The sequence below is a fragment of the Colletotrichum orchidophilum genome, assembly GCF_001831195.1.
Source record: "Colletotrichum orchidophilum strain IMI 309357 chromosome Unknown Scaffold_211.1, whole genome shotgun sequence".
Lineage (NCBI taxonomy): Eukaryota > Fungi > Ascomycota > Sordariomycetes > Glomerellales > Glomerellaceae > Colletotrichum > Colletotrichum orchidophilum.
Window position 1 is genome coordinate 14981 of NW_019173167.1, and position 15030 is coordinate 30010.

The 15030-nt window shown below is 52.3% G+C and overlaps 5 protein-coding genes across 5 annotated transcripts; 2 read left to right on the top strand and 3 right to left on the bottom strand.

Moving 5' to 3' along the window:
* Positions 1-803: 803 nt before the first annotated feature.
* CORC01_13751 (uncharacterized protein) lies at positions 804-2595 on the bottom strand (the record flags this gene model as incomplete). Its single annotated transcript, XM_022625367.1, has 4 exons — positions 804-1213; positions 1292-1437; positions 1503-1834; positions 1924-2595. 4 exons carry the CDS (start codon positions 2593-2595, stop codon positions 804-806), a joined length of 1560 nt encoding a protein of 519 aa, XP_022468116.1.
* Positions 2596-4129: 1534 nt separating this feature from the next.
* On the top strand, positions 4130-4672 carry CORC01_13752 (uncharacterized protein; the record flags this gene model as incomplete). The annotated part of the gene is made up of 3 exons (XM_022625368.1): positions 4130-4399; positions 4458-4505; positions 4580-4672. The coding sequence occupies 3 exons, from the start codon at positions 4130-4132 to the stop codon at positions 4670-4672; spliced, it is 411 nt and encodes a 136-aa protein (XP_022468117.1).
* A 655-nt stretch (positions 4673-5327) lies between these two features.
* Positions 5328-7216, top strand: CORC01_13753 (uncharacterized protein; the record flags this gene model as incomplete). The annotated part of the gene is made up of 5 exons (XM_022625369.1): positions 5328-5686; positions 5760-6324; positions 6384-6701; positions 6758-6910; positions 6983-7216. 5 exons carry the CDS (start codon positions 5328-5330, stop codon positions 7214-7216), a joined length of 1629 nt encoding a protein of 542 aa, XP_022468118.1.
* Positions 7217-8231: 1015 nt separating this feature from the next.
* On the bottom strand, positions 8232-9104 carry CORC01_13754 (uncharacterized protein; the record flags this gene model as incomplete). Its single annotated transcript, XM_022625370.1, has 1 exon — positions 8232-9104. One exon carries the CDS (start codon positions 9102-9104, stop codon positions 8232-8234), a length of 873 nt encoding a protein of 290 aa, XP_022468119.1.
* A 1119-nt stretch (positions 9105-10223) lies between these two features.
* CORC01_13755 (ABC transporter) lies at positions 10224-14777 on the bottom strand (the record flags this gene model as incomplete). Its single annotated transcript, XM_022625371.1, has 1 exon — positions 10224-14777. The coding sequence occupies one exon, from the start codon at positions 14775-14777 to the stop codon at positions 10224-10226; it is 4554 nt and encodes a 1517-aa protein (XP_022468120.1).
* Positions 14778-15030: the final 253 nt, after the last annotated feature.

A 15030-nucleotide genomic window follows, 5' to 3' on the forward strand; every position in this document is an offset into this window, starting at 1 on the left:
ATTGGCAACCACCAAAGTCTTACAACGCCAAAGCTCCAACCACAGTAGCCCATGAGAGTCATTACGCATTCCTTTTCAAACTCCAGTTCGTCGTGTTCAATCTGCGTGAGATTGAAACACGTGGATCTCCAATGAACATATGCTTTTAAAAGCTAGCGTGGAGAAGAATATGAAGTGAAAGCACAAACACCGGGGTAAAAAACACTCGTCTAATTCGTGCCAGAAAGTCATGAGAATTGGAGAAAAGAGAAAAGAGAAACGAGCGCCAAGTGCAATACCAGTTTTGAAAAAGCAGAAGAACCAGTCTTGCAAGAGCAGAAGAGCCACCAACTCAAAATGAAAGAACAAGGTGGGAAGTCTACCATGAGTAGAATTCTCAATTCGGGTAAAAGGAATTCCGACATCCATGGGAGGCCTCTCCGCGAGGAAATGTTGAATTCTCATCATGACCAAACTCTGTACGCAATCCCCACGACGCTGCCGTCATCGGTGGTCATCGGTGGCTGTTGTTGGGGTTGACTAGGTATCCGGCCTTGAGGACATAGGATTCGATCCAAGCCGGGGAAGAGATAAGCGGGGCGGAGGTCTGGGGCCTTGAGTTGCATGGGTTCCGTACTGCGATGCCGACAATTCTTGCAGATGAAGAGAGGGCCGAAAAGCCTCTTGAAACCTGCTGTTCGTCAGCGAGAATCGCTCCCCGGAGTCTCTCGTCTCTGAGACATGATATGGTGGCGACGTCGACGAGGAGTCTCGTACTCAGTACTTCGAGCGGAACTCACGTTCAAATCCCTCTTGGAACTTCCTCAGTTGCAGTCGGAGATTGTTCCAAATCGTGCTTTGAACCAATCTCGCACTTGATCAGCCGTAAACCTTCCTTCAGGGTCCGCAACCAACATGTGTTGGTCAACCATATCCAGCACAGCGGCCGTATACATATCGGTCTTCCTCAGCACCACTCGAATGTATTTTGGCACCTTAATCGCTTCAGGAAGGACAGCGTCGTTGTAGTGGAATGTGTCGCTTATCTCTCCAGTCCTGGCGAATAATCCAGCTCTTCGAATTCTTGCATACTGCAAAACCGCTTGGGGTCCCAGTGCGACATAAATGGCTGCGACAAGAAACACGCAGCCAAGTGACCATATATCACTTGCTTGCGTGATAGATGGCTCCTGCATACTCCTGCTGTCCAGATATGCCGCTTTTTCCGGAGCACCTATGACACAATTGTAAGTCAAGCTGAACTTTCCATGGTCGACATAGCAGAAGACTTTTATTAATAAGAAATACTGACCATAGGTTCTTGTGCCCCCAGTGACTCTGGCCCCTTGTCGCCGATTGTCGGCATTGGACAATTTGATGTAAGCCTCTCCAAGATCCGCCAACTTGAATCTGTTGCCGACGCGAAGTATGTTTTCAGGTTTGATATCTGCATGCCACCTATAAAGAGTTTCAGTTGAGCACCGCAGTCGAAGAATTGTTCCAGTCATTTCAGATGAGCTTACGTGTCATAGTCCACACCACCGAGCCTAAGTTTGTAGATGGAGGCAAGCGTCTCAGAAACGCCAAACATTGCGTGCCAGAAACTCGAGATCTCCTTCGGTGAGACGGGAGGTTCTGACGTGCGGAAAACAGTGTATAGGTCTGAATCCCCGAGTTCCAGAACGAGGTTGTAATACTCGTGCTGGGTTCCTTCGCCGTCGGTCTCAAGTCCCTGGTACCATCCGATGTACTGGACCATACCGTCTTTGTCCCTGAGATATTCGGACATGTTGGCTTCGTTTCGGAAATTGCGAGGTCTCTCAAACTCGAATTGTTTGAGGGCAAATCTGTATCGCTGTATATGGCGATGTTAGAGCCTTGAGCAATTGTCATGAGGTGGTTACCCTCAACCGACGACGGCTCGAGCATCAGGGCTTGGCTCACGAAACCTTGGGAAGGGTCCCCTTGGCGTTTGAACCGTGCCGAGGCCATCTTCCTCTGCAGCTCCAGGCCAACCATCTCTTCAGGAACTTCAATCGAATACAGAGACGCGTTGTTCTTGCGCGGTCCTCCACCGTCTCGATGAGGCTTGATCTCGGTTTTCTCCAGAACGGGTATGATCCTGTTGAAGTAATTCTCTCTCATCCCAAGCTCGAACTGTACCGGACACCAGGCTAGTTGAACCTCGAAAAACGCGTCGGAAAATTTCTCAAAAGACCACACTCGTATCCGATCCGAGTTCAGAATTGTCTTATCGAATGGTAGTTTGTTGTCGCTGAGGCCATTTTCGCGAAAGACGTCGATTTGCGATGGAGCACCAATATCAAGCAGTATGTAGAAAACACAGAGATATCCTTCCAGAGCTTCCAATTGCATTGTTGGCGGTTGCATGAAATTTTGCCGAAGCCAGTGAGTCTGGCATAGCCTGTCGAGATCGTCTTGGAACCTGTTGTGACAGGACGGTGACCTAGTCTTGAGGCGACGGGTAACATTCCCAACGATGACAAATTCTCCACCGCATTTCGAGATTCTTGTCTCTTCTGCTCGAATGGTCTTGAACTCGTTGACAGCTGTATCGAACTCGGCAGAGTAGTCAAATTGCACATTGACGCTCATGGTGTGAGACAGCGTTTCGGCTGCCGAAGGCGGATCAGGTAGGCGTCGTCTCTCTTACACAGGTGTAACAGTCTGGTGGTACTATCGCACAGAGAATCCTGGAATGATTTCGAAGACGTTTCGCGGGTTCTCTGACGATCGTTCTGCTGGAGGCCGAGTACGGGTTGATGTTGGAAGCGAAAACGAACGGGCTCAAGCAGCATAAGCACATATGCAGAAAGGCTGGACCAAGACGGGACACTGGATGAAATGGAAGAGATGAGGAGGGAATCATCAGAAGATCGAGACATCAAGCACTTTCAGAGAACGCTGCAGTTTCCTTCGGCAAGTAATGGGCGCTTGTCAACCTCCCAAAAATGCGGCAGACTGGCCGGCTGACCGGCATCAATAACAACCGACACCTATTGTTCAGGTTCTCTTGAACACTTCTGAGGCTATGTATCTATTTCTTTCTGTTGCAAAAACGACGCCGTTGATTGCGGGCAGCAATAACCGCCACATACACCCTTGTGACAGATTCTCTTGAATATTTCTGATGACTTGGACCTTTCTCTTGGCATAGTGGTTCGAACCGGGACAAGTCGTCTCTCCAGAGACTGACCCATGAATAGCCAATAAGAAGATTTAGAATAATACTAAGCCTCGCACATCGGCTTGAAAATCGAAACATATCAAAATCATCAATGGCAGAAAGACCCACCAAGGCGAGCCTTCTTTCCTCTCCTCGAGATTGTGATATCTTTCCAGTACATGCAAGAAGCCTTTGCCTACATGCCACTACTTCTAGGGGTATGACAGACCCGGACTGTGATCTCCAGGGGAGATGCGAACCACGAGTATCTTGTGTGGTGTATGACAAGGCTCTGGCATGACCAAACTACCCTGGGCAGACTGAACAAGATCAGACGGAAAAAGATCAGCAGTGGTACACAGCGCTTGGGAGAGGGGGGGGGGGGCTTTTCGTTTTGGCAAACTGCTGGAAGCACCCTACACGGGGGTCCAAACGCATGTCAGAGGGCCGAATCAGCGATCAGAGACGCCTCAGCTTCGTATCTATCCGGCTGTGGTGTGGGTCTTCCTCAGATGCTCGGGAACTTTGCGTTCACTCACAGGGGCAGGGGAAGTCTCTGAGAGCATTCCCTTCCATGGCCAGCTCCAGACAGTGTAGGGCAAGAACTTAATGTTCAAAAGATATCCGCATGGTCCTTGTTGACGAGCAATTCTCAACTTGGATCAGTGACGAAATGGCGCCAAACCGAGAAGGGCGTGCAGCCTGTGGTTCTTCGCACACCGTGGCTTTCAGACGCCTCGCTGAGCCATCGGACCTCGCTTTCTGTGAGGCATCTTCCCGCAATTTGTTTAAAGTACCGCCGAGTCCTCAGAAACTACCTTGCAGCTTCCACGAGCTTTAGGGGGCCGGTCGTCTTCACCTCCTCGATTTCCCCTCGCCAGATCGAAACTTCCCTGCGCCTTCAAACGCACCGACTCTAGCTCTCACTCACTGCTTCGAAACCCACCGGTAGGTAGGTGCAAGATGAGTGGGGAGGTAAACCCGAAAATCACCTGGGCCGGCCAGACATCGCAGACAAACAACAACGATACAACCCAAGCAGGCAGTGCAAGTTCGGCGAACCCCGAGCCGCTTCTGAGACCTCAACCAACGCAGAAGCCTCCCAGTGGCTGGATTTCAGAGCATGTTAGCTCGTATAACTTGAGATGGCATAAAGTGCAAGAATGGCTGGTGAGGCGTTTCGAGAACGAAATCAACGTCAGCGCCACCGGTGGAGGCTTCAGTGAAAAACAGGTTCGTTTGCTGTAGACCAGGACCAAACGCACGTCTCTCTACTGACCGGACGTTGAAGCATCTCAACGACGTTTACTTTTTCCACGTGCCGCATCCCCTCACAGAGGTTAGTGAACTAATGGCCCATGATGGCGCTCCCTGGTGGCAAGCTTTGTTGCATAATATGCTGACTTCAAGCAGGACGACAGAAGAGCAATCGATGATCTCAGAGACAGGGATCCAAACGATGTGCTGAGGCAGGCGCGGCGCGAGAGATACACTCCGGATCCCTAAGAATAGATAGGAGATGATCTTGGTTGGGATTAGAATTCATTAGTCAACTTGATACACATCCCTAATGAAAGCTCACTTTTGCAATGCAACAGAGATGATGATCATGAATCTGGCTGAGAAGCTCCGCCCCTCGTAGTCACTTGTGACACTTCGGGATACTTGCGACGACCTCGCTTATAAGCTCGCTCAGCTCGGATAGCGGTGTACCACGCTGGCGGGCGCTGGCTTCGGAATCCGTTTGGCGCTAGGAAACCTGCCGCCTGCGCTGAAGTCGCAGATACACTCCATGCCGGATGGTCAGTTAATCAAATCTTGCGGATACTTGCCGAGAATTCGGGCATTCTTCCATGGCTGACTGAAGATTGCTTTTGTGGAACGACTTGGCAAAGCATGCAGCCGCCCGCCTTGTCTTACTTGGTGTGATAGGCCACAGTGAATGACGCCTCGCAAAGAGCCTGGTGGGCTGATGCTGCTGGGCTTTTCCCGCATGACTATGTTTTCTCCTTGCCTGCCATCTCGATTCCGACTTGGATCAAATCTTCTAAAAAGTCGGCTAATACCGTGCTTTGGATGGATCACGGCCAGACCCAATTTGCAAAGCTCATTCTACCCTATTGTATAGGCCATTGTTTGGATTATTCGACCTGCATCCACCATGCCGCCGCCGACTGAGCTACCGACGCAGACTGAGGTACCGCCTGAGTTTAGAGACTCCTACCTAGGATCAGACAACTACCCGCTCAACCACGTGAGAGCCAGTTCGTATGGACGAGCCAGTCTATTGGACCAAAGGAACAGACTCATAGATCGGGGAGAAACTCTCTTCGTCAGCGATGAAAAGGCCAAGATCCCGATTCGCGACATAACTGGAGCTGGCGGAGTCCGCAAAAACAATGTATTGAACGACGGCCATCTGAAAGAGCTTCTTGGCGAGTTGACCGTACCAAATCCACGAAACCTTGATCTGTCTCCCAGAGTGTTGGCATTTAAGAGAGACGAAAAATGCCGCTTTGTGTAAGTTTTTTTTTTTTTTTTTTTGGCACTCTGTTACGTAGATAATCTGCAACACTAATACACTCGAGCTCAGATTCCTCATTGCCGAGAACGCTTTGGCGCCTCTGGAAGCGCGACCGGAGATGTTGATGCGTCTCTTGACCTTTTACCAAGTCATGCCACAGTTTCTGGACTTTCTCTATATCTATGGATCCCCACATGGCGAAGACAAAAACCTCCGGTTCAGTGGCTTCAGAACAGAAAAGGTTCTCATCAATCCCGCACCGGGGACGTGCATTCCAGATATGGGCCGAAGCGGGAGGAGATTTCAGATTTGCTACAACCTGAAGACTGTAGGACTCAAATTTGAGCAACCGGGACAGGAGGTCAACAAGGTCTGGAAAATCAGGCAAGCAGCTATCCACCATCAGTTCGACGTCGGATCCGGGGTCCAGAACTGGATACTTGGAGATCCACACGCGGTGGTCAAAGGCCTTATCCAGGAGCTTTTCCCAGAGAAGCGGAACCATTCTTCCAGATTCGGGACTACAGAGCAGTCGCTGTTGTCATCTCTAGAGGTACACCTTGTTCTGGCGAGGTGGGCGACGTCAGGATGGAGGTGGAACGTGCAGTCACTTGAAGAAATCATCGATAACCTGGTAAGCTTGGGCCAACGAAACTTGAATTCTATCCTTAATTTAACCGAAAACCATCTCAGACTCTCAAGATCATTTCCATACAAAAGTCGAACTTGGAGACACTTGATTCTGAATCTCTGGGGATCGTCCAAGAGTGGGAAGACAAGACCAATGAAACCATCATGGTGATGGAGTCGAACGCCGACATCTTGACGATGCTGAGGAAATTCTACATGGAACTTGTCAAGGACCAGAACTTTCCGAGCAGTGAACTCCAAGCTGGCACACAAGCGGTGAATGATTTTGCATCTCAACTCAATGAGATGATATACGACACCCAAATGCAAATCTCTAGGGCCCAGGTTTTGGTCAAGATCGTGGCAGACAGGAAGGCAATCGTACGTTGTTCAATCCACAAATCAACTTTCCCTTTACTAATATTATGCTTTTGTAGCTCATTCAACACATGCAGGCCCAGGCAGCATTGGGTGCATCAAAGCTCACAGCGAGCATGTACGACCAAGCCGATCGAAGTGCCATAGAAGCAGTTGCCATGCGCATCGTGACAGTTGTCACACTGATCTACCTTCCAGCAACTTTTTCCAGTGTAAGAAACCACTCTTCTCTGCCTATTCATCTCCATGAGCAACAGTTTTGGCAATTCTAACAAACACTTTAGACTTTCTTCAGCACAAATGTTGTGAAATATCAAGATGGAGTCAAGTTTTCCGGGGTTGCATTCGAAAGATTCCTTCAAGTAACTATTCCTTTGATGTTTGTCACCTTCCTCCTTGCAGGAGTTTGGTTCTGGTGGGAATTGCAAAGGAGAAGACGAAGCTCCATGGCGACCAGAAGTGCGAACCCAGATGCCTTCCCTCTATATGAGGTTGTGTCTGGGAAAGAATCGCGATAGTTATTTGCTCATTCTAGGCCGAACAGTTTGACTTCATCTCTGGGGACCGACGGTTAAGTATTAAAAAGTGAAATTAGGTTAATGGCGTTTCCTTCTAGATTGGACTCTGAAATTGTACTGAGAATTTAGCTATTTTTGTGCTCCTAAGACAGACTTGCCATACAAGACGTTTGCGCACACATGATCCTAGGCTTCAGCCCGAAGAATCATATTGTCAGAAGCCGAATTCGCTGTCGTGCGTCATCGTCCGACCATACTTCGTGCTCGACCCAGGTTCTACAACATGATGTCCGTTCAAGGGTGTTGATAAGCAGAATCCGCCGACTGGGCGTCTCGTTAAATCGTGGCGAGTTTGAAGGCTCGCTTAGATGGACTTTTAACCGCTTTGTGATATGTGGAGACGGAGTTAATGAGAGTTTCAACTAATAACATAACAAACATGTACGACATCTATGCAAAGCTTGATGTCGCAACACACGTTGAAGGATCTTGATGACTTTGATCTCCAGCCCACGAATTACTACTTATCCTAGTAATTGAATTGTAAAGTAACCCCTTTTATACCAGCAGGGGCCCTGGTGAACCCCTTTAGTCAGGCTGGGCACCTGACAACAGTACCCTGCTTTCCTTGGCAAACCGCCGCCGTAGCTCCTTGGCCACAAGGTCCTTTAGCTTCAGCGTCTTGACGAGCTCGAATTGAATTCATCTCTGGATCTCGGCCAGGTCTTGATCGGAGTCGTGAAAGAAACGCTTCGAGGTCAGGGAGCACACGTATCCGTCCAAAGATTATTTAGAATAGTCTCTCAGCATGCGTCTCATTTCACTGCATCGGGCTCGGAACACAATTCTCTTCATCGTTGGATTCAAGCTGTCTCACCAATGCCACGCCGATGGCTTTCTATTCTCTCTAAAACACAAATGCCTCCGCCGAGTCCCGAGACCTTTTTTTCTATAAACCAGAAGACCCAAATTGGAACAAAACTACACAACCGCACAAGCCAACAAGGCTCTCCCCTTATGATGCGAAGAAGGCGGTGACAGCGTTGGTGAACTGGACGGGGTCCTGCATGGGCGCAAAGTGGCTGACACCGGTGAGTATGGTGAGCCGGCTGCCGGGGATGGCCTTGTTCAGGGTAGCGGGGACGTCGAGGTTGACGGCCTCATCGTGCTCGGCGCCGGCAATCATAATCTTGGCACCGGGGATGGCCTTGAGCTGGGCGGCAGTGAACTGCGGCAGGGTGTTCTCCATCGTCGAGACTTTTGTGGCGAAATCGGTGAAGTTGGCGCCGGGCTGGAGGCTGGCGTACTCGGTCGCGCAGCGCGAGACAAGGGTGGAAAAGATGGCCGTGTCGCTGAAAGTAACGTTGGACTGGGAGGGGTTGGCTGTGGCGCCAAAGAGGAAGACCTTGTTGATGGGCTTGGCCGTGACGGGGTTGACCAGCGCCGCGAGAGCGGTGTTGCCGCCGTCGGACCATCCGACGATATGGTAGGACGTCACGCCGGCGCCCTCGAGCAGGGCGTGGGTGTCGAGGGCCATCTGGTCGTAGGTGAAGACGTCGCCCTTGTTGTAGGTCGTGCGGCCGTGGCCGCGGCGGTCGACGGCGATGACATAGTGGCCCGCGGCGATGAGGCGGGTGATGACGGCGCCAAAGTAGGCAGAGTAGCCGAGGCCGCCGTGGGCCACAAGAATGGGCACGCCGCCGGCCTTTTCGTTGTACTTTTGGAACCAAATTTGGATGCCGTTAATGGGTGTCTTGACCGTGGAGATGGGGTTGGGGAGCGCCGGGGTGGCCGGGAGGGTTTGCCAGATTGGGGTCTGGCGGACGGCCAGGCCCGAGACGGAGCCGGCGACGGCAACGGCGGCGAGGAGAGCGTTGGTGAAGTGCATTTTGGCGGTGTCTTTACCGGGAATTTCAAAAAGAATGTGGTGTGATGACTGGTAAGATAAAGAGTGTGGGGGGAAACAAACACGAAAAGTGAGAGACTGAGTGAGAGACGATGCGATTTGGGAAACCAAAGGCGAACGATTGTTGACCGGTGAAGGAGAGAGGAAAGTCTAGATTTGGCAAGGGGAACAATCGTGTAATTAAATACTACACAATCCGTTCTTTGAGTTCCTGCATCTCCCTCTCCCCTGCTCAGTCAATTTTCTCCCCAGCCGGCGAACCGAAGGGCTGGAATTGAGTCAATTGCAAGTCATACCGTCGGGGCGGAGCCAAAATCTGAAAATAGGAGGCGTCGTCCAGGATCACGACTCACGTAACCCGGTTTAGAGTTTTCGCACTCTTCGCCCTCCCCGGTGTCCGCGCCCAAATCAATGGCCCTTTCGGCCGGCCGTTCGTGCCGGAAGGGGGGAGCCCCATCAACTCGGGGCGCCGCGCGCGACATAACAAGAACAAAAAACAGTCTGTAGTTATATCGCAGGTGACTAGGCGACGTATCGGCTAACGGGCAGCCCTCAAATGAACTCAGATGACCCTGCTACAAAGTGTCAGAATGCCATCGCCGTCTTGGTGGCCATGGAGAAAGGATAAACTCCGAGGAGTTCGGACAAGACTGTTCCAGCCGTATGGTCCCTCACACACACACTCGGGAGGACCCGACTGTCCATCGCTTTGACAAACGGGATGACAAGGGTATCCCGCACAGATCACGTCTGGAGTTGATGGGGGGAGATGGCTATACCACTATGCATTATTCTAGTCAGCCTCAATGTCGTATTCATCCACGGCTTTGCGGAGCCTCGAATCGTATGCCGACGAAATCGTTTGTTGCCAACCAAGTCTTAACTTTGTGGACATTCAGCAAGCATCACGCTTGATCACCTTCATAATCGCAAGCTTTTTGCAACACCGAGACCGAAGTCAACGTTTTTCAAGTCATGATTTTGAGCCATTTCTTTTCAACATACTCTAAAGCCCATCCATGGTAGGCTATAGTAACTTTTCTAGGATAATTACGAAAAAAGCGAAAAAAGAAAAACAGGAACTAGGGAAAATACTACTCCTTACTGACTGATCCCCTGCGCAGGGCCATGCTCTACAATCTTTCCCTTGTCCAGGCGGATAAAGTAGTTGGCGTCCTGAACAGCCTCCAGCCGGTGAGCAATCGTGATGACGGTGCTCGTAGTCAACTCATTCCTCAGCACCTCCTGCACTCTGGCAGCCGTCTCCTTATCAATCGACGCCGTGGCTTCATCCAAGACCACAATCGGGCTCCTTCTAAGGACGGCCCGGCCAATCCCGATGAGCTGCCGCTGTCCCTGGCTGAGGTTCTTCCCACCGCCGTCGACGTGGGAGTACAAGTCCCAGCCGGGACCCAAGACCCGGTGCAAGACAAGCACGCACTCGCTGTCGGTATACTGGCGCAGCGGGTCGAGATTGTCTCTCAGCGTTCCGGGGAAGAGAACAGGATCTTGTGCTACGAAGCTGACGCGCTGCCGCCACACGTGAACGTCCACGTCAGACAGCTTAAAGTTTCCGACGCGGATGGCGCCCTCCGAAGGGTGCATCGTCGCGAGGAGGGCGAGGGCCAGGGTGGACTTACCAGACCCCGTCCTACCCAGCACCGCGCAAGTGGAACCTCCGGGGATGGTGAAGGAGGCTTCCGAGATGGAGGGGTCCAAGTGAGGTGCATACTTTAAAGTAACGTTGTCAAAGACGACGTCGTCCGAGTGGTGAGGCCAGCTGGCGGGAGGCTGCAATTCACCGCAAGGCTCCTCGGGGATGTCCAGAAGCTCAATGACGCGCTCGACCGAAACGAAGTCCATCTGCAGTGTACCGTACTGCTTGCAGAGGGTATGCGTCGCCTCGACAAACGCCGACGCAGTCGTCAGGACGAAGGCGGTCAGACCGGGCGAGAGACCCTTGTAGAGCGCGAGAAGAGTGAGCGCAAAGGTGCAGATGGCGGAGAGGGCGTCGAATCTGTACATGAGCCAGGCCTGGAGACTCCAGTAGAAGTGGTCCATCTTCTGGAAGGCGTCGGTGACGACAATGTTCATGTTCTGGAAGTGGTGCTGCGCTTTGAAGGCGCGGATGGTCGCGAGTCCGTCAAGCAGGATTCCAAAGTTGGACATGAGCGGGCTGAGGGAGACCATTTCCAGCCTTCGCAGGCTCTGCGAAGTGGGTAGGAACCGCATAAAGATGTAGACGAACCAGAGCGTCATGCCGACCGAGAAGAGTAGGAAAAGCGGCGTGACTGAAGCAATGACTACCATGCTGGAGAACCAGGTGATTGACTGCACGGCAACTTCGCGCAGGGGTGACATGATGCCGCCGTCAATCATGCCAATGTCGGAGACGAGACGATTCATCAAGCGTCCCACTGGGGTGACGTCGTAGAACCGGAAAGTTGCTCGGCCGACTTTGTTGATGACTCTCTTGAAAAGATCCCTTGCCGCAGTGATGATCATGAGTAGCGTAAGTCCTTCCGACAATGTGTAAATCACAGCCTGAGCAACGGCGATCCCGAGATAGACCCACAACCAGGGCTTCAAATCGGTATCTGGGTCCGGGAGCCCAGCAAAAAGCTTGGAAAAGTCGATGCCATCGGACGTCCTCTTCGCCGATGTCTCGTGCGTGTATGCCTCACCCCACGCTTTGAGGAACCAGTAGTTGAGAAGGCTGCCCAGTCTAAACAAGGCAAACACCAAGACAAGCACAGCCCACCACTTGAGCTTACCGGCCTTGATGTAGGTCCAGTAAACCGATAACATGACGCCGCCGTGAGCGCGATACTCCTCTTCGATGAACTTGGACGGTATGGCGGCGTCTTGCTGGCTTTCATCGAGGGTGTGCTCATGGTCGTCCTGGTGAGCTGCCGGGTCCTCATCTTCCAGGAGGAACTTGGCGACTTCTGCAGATGCTTCTTTAGAGTTCAAGACGCGAGCCGTACCGTCGACGACTTCGACCATTTGGCTGGCGAGATGAAGACACAGGTCCACTCGATGCGTCACGAGCACGACGGTGCGGCCTTCCACCAGCGGACCCTGGAGAAGCTTCTTCACGATGGATTCAGCTGTATTGTGGTCCAGAGCAGCGAGGGGGTCGTCCAACAGCAGCACGCGAGACTGGCTGTAAACGGCGCGGGCCAAAGCGACCCGTGCCCTTTGTCCGCCCGATAAGCCGATTCCGTTCTCGCCCATGTCAGACAGGTCCCCATGCTTGAAGGTGGCCAGGTCGGGGAGCAGAGCACACGCATCAAGAGTCTGAGTGTATCTCGTGGCGTCAAAGGGCGCCGAGAAGAGGATGTTGTCGCGGATGCTCATGTGCTGCAGCCAGGGACTCTGAGCACAGTATCCAATAGGTTCTGTTGGGATAATGACGTCGCCTATTTGCCGGTCAAGTTCTCCAAGGATCGCTTGCAACAATGCAGTCTTGCCAGAACCGACTTTGCCAAAGATAACCGTGAGGCCCTGCGGGAAGCTGATATCGAGGTTCCTTAGTACGGGTTGCTCGTATCCGGGCCAGGCGAACGTAGCCTTTGTGAACTTGATGTCGTTCGTGAGGTGATCTGAGAACACGCCGTCCTTGTCAGGCTCGCTCATAAACTCCTCAATGCGTCCCATGGCGATAGATGCGTTTAGAACAACCGTGATGAGACCTGGTAATTCCTTGAAGCTAGTCTCTAGCAAAGTGAAGAGAGAAAGAGCGGGAAAGGCCACATCAACTGACAGAGTCTTTCCGGCAACGAACGTATAGGCGAAGAAGGTCGCAACAGGGAAAAGCGTGCCAGAGGTAATGTTGAGTGTAGAAATCGCGATACTCCATAAGCCGGTAACGACTCTGGTCTTCAGCTCGTGTCGTCGAGTGACCATGATGGCATCCAGCCACTTTGATTGCCAGTCATACCAGCGCAAGTGCCTGATTCCTTCGACAAACTGCGACGTAGACTGCAACCGAGCATCAGTAGCGGCCCTGCGGACGCGTTCCTTTTTGAGAAGTTGGGTGATGAAGATGGTGTTCAGCATCTGAGCAAGCATGACACAAAACATGCCAAACATGCATGACCAGCCAAGGAGCTGCCATACGAGGAAGAAAGAGAAGATGAACTGGAGCGGCTTCACGACCAGAGCCGGGAACTCCCAGAATCGCTGGGCAACCTCATAGACGTCATTCCTCATCAGATTGAGAATCTTTCCAGTGGTGGCAGGCTGCCTTGTTGGTTTTTGCTTTTGCAACCGGCGGTACTTGTGATTCGTTGATCGTCCACGTTTGAACCAACCAAACAGCCTCCCGAGACGGCTGGTCGGCTCGCTGCCACTGTCGGTATCATCGGTACCAGCTTCTGTGTCTTCATCTTCGTCATCATTATCGTCATCTCCGTCCTCTCGAGTTTCGTCATTCATCTTCTCGGCAGCCGGCTGACCAAAGTGTTTCCGCGATAGAGTTTTGGCGTAAAGCGTCGTAATCATTTCTCCACGGGACCTCTCGTAGCAACGCCTAGAGAACCAGAGTTGGAAGACGGCAGCCTGGCAGGCAATGAGACGGACAGCCAATATACCGATGGCGTACAGGATGGACACCTCAATGTTCTTGGAACCGCCCTGGATGGCCCGCAGGAGCTGCTGCAACAACATGGGGACGGAGAGCGCGGCGGCGCATTCGACGATGCCGAGGAAAGACTGAATGATCAAGTCCAATCCATTTGCTGAAAAGAGCTTGACGGTCATGGACCCACGGAGCTCGTGGAACAGGCCGTGGAGGCGCTCATGCTGGAAATCGAACGGTAATTGCCATACATCTTCGTTGTGCAGCTGCTTCTCGTAGCCCTTTGAGATCATTGGCGCCATCCACGAAACCGTCATGAATCTCCACAGGGATAGATTATCCTCGGGACTGCGGAGCTCGTCGGTGGGTTTGGCGTACGCGATGCCAGAGTCTCCGAGCGACGGATCCCGCATCGGCATCGCCACAATGCCAACGATGCCAGCCAGACTGATGACGGGGTCTGCGAGGACGAGCTTGGGGACTACCTTGTGAAGTCTGTAACTGAATGCCGTCGAAACGACTCCGCAAGCCAAGATTGCGAAGTAGAGAAACAAGAGGGTCTTGGGGGTCTTGGTAGGCCGGTCCACGGCGGTGATCAGAGCGGCGATGACCCAGGGCACCAAGTCCAGCAAGTCAAAAACGCGACGCGGTTGCGTGAGAGTAGACGACACGCCCTGAACCAGTCCAGCAAGCGCGACCACGACCAAATAAACCGTCCAGAATGTCCAGGGTTTCTTCAAGGATGGCCGTACGGTATCGACGTAGGAGGACTCTTGGGCAAAGCCACAGCACCAGGCAGGCCTCTTGCGAATAAGAGGCCTCAGAAGAACAAGGCACAGCAGCGACGCCGCGGCCGAGGCGCGGACGATGTTGGTGATGTCCATAGCTCTGCAAGCATCGAAAAAGGCGGCCGTCGTCAGGGTCGTTGCGTTCTTCTCAAATTCTGCGTGAGATAGAGAGTAAAGGTGAGAAGGGCCGCCGAGGACATCCTGAAAGGCGACATAGCTATAGTACGGCAGACCCCGTCCGTACGGAGGCTCGCCGCCGTCCAGGTCTGCAAAGCTGGCCATCATTCTGACAAAGTTTGGCAGCGATTGCTGCCGGGTTACACGTGTGGAACCGTGGTTGCGATACCATCAAGCTCCCAACCGCGGGGGTTCTTGGTACCAGATAACGGAGTGAGGTTGAGGGTCGCGTATCAGTACCGATCTCACCGCTCAGATTCTTACAGTGTCAATTCGTCGATGGCTAATGAAGGATCGGACGCGAAGGGTTACCTTGGTAATTTATTCCCGAAATCCTACCTGCACCTGACTGCTCACGTGT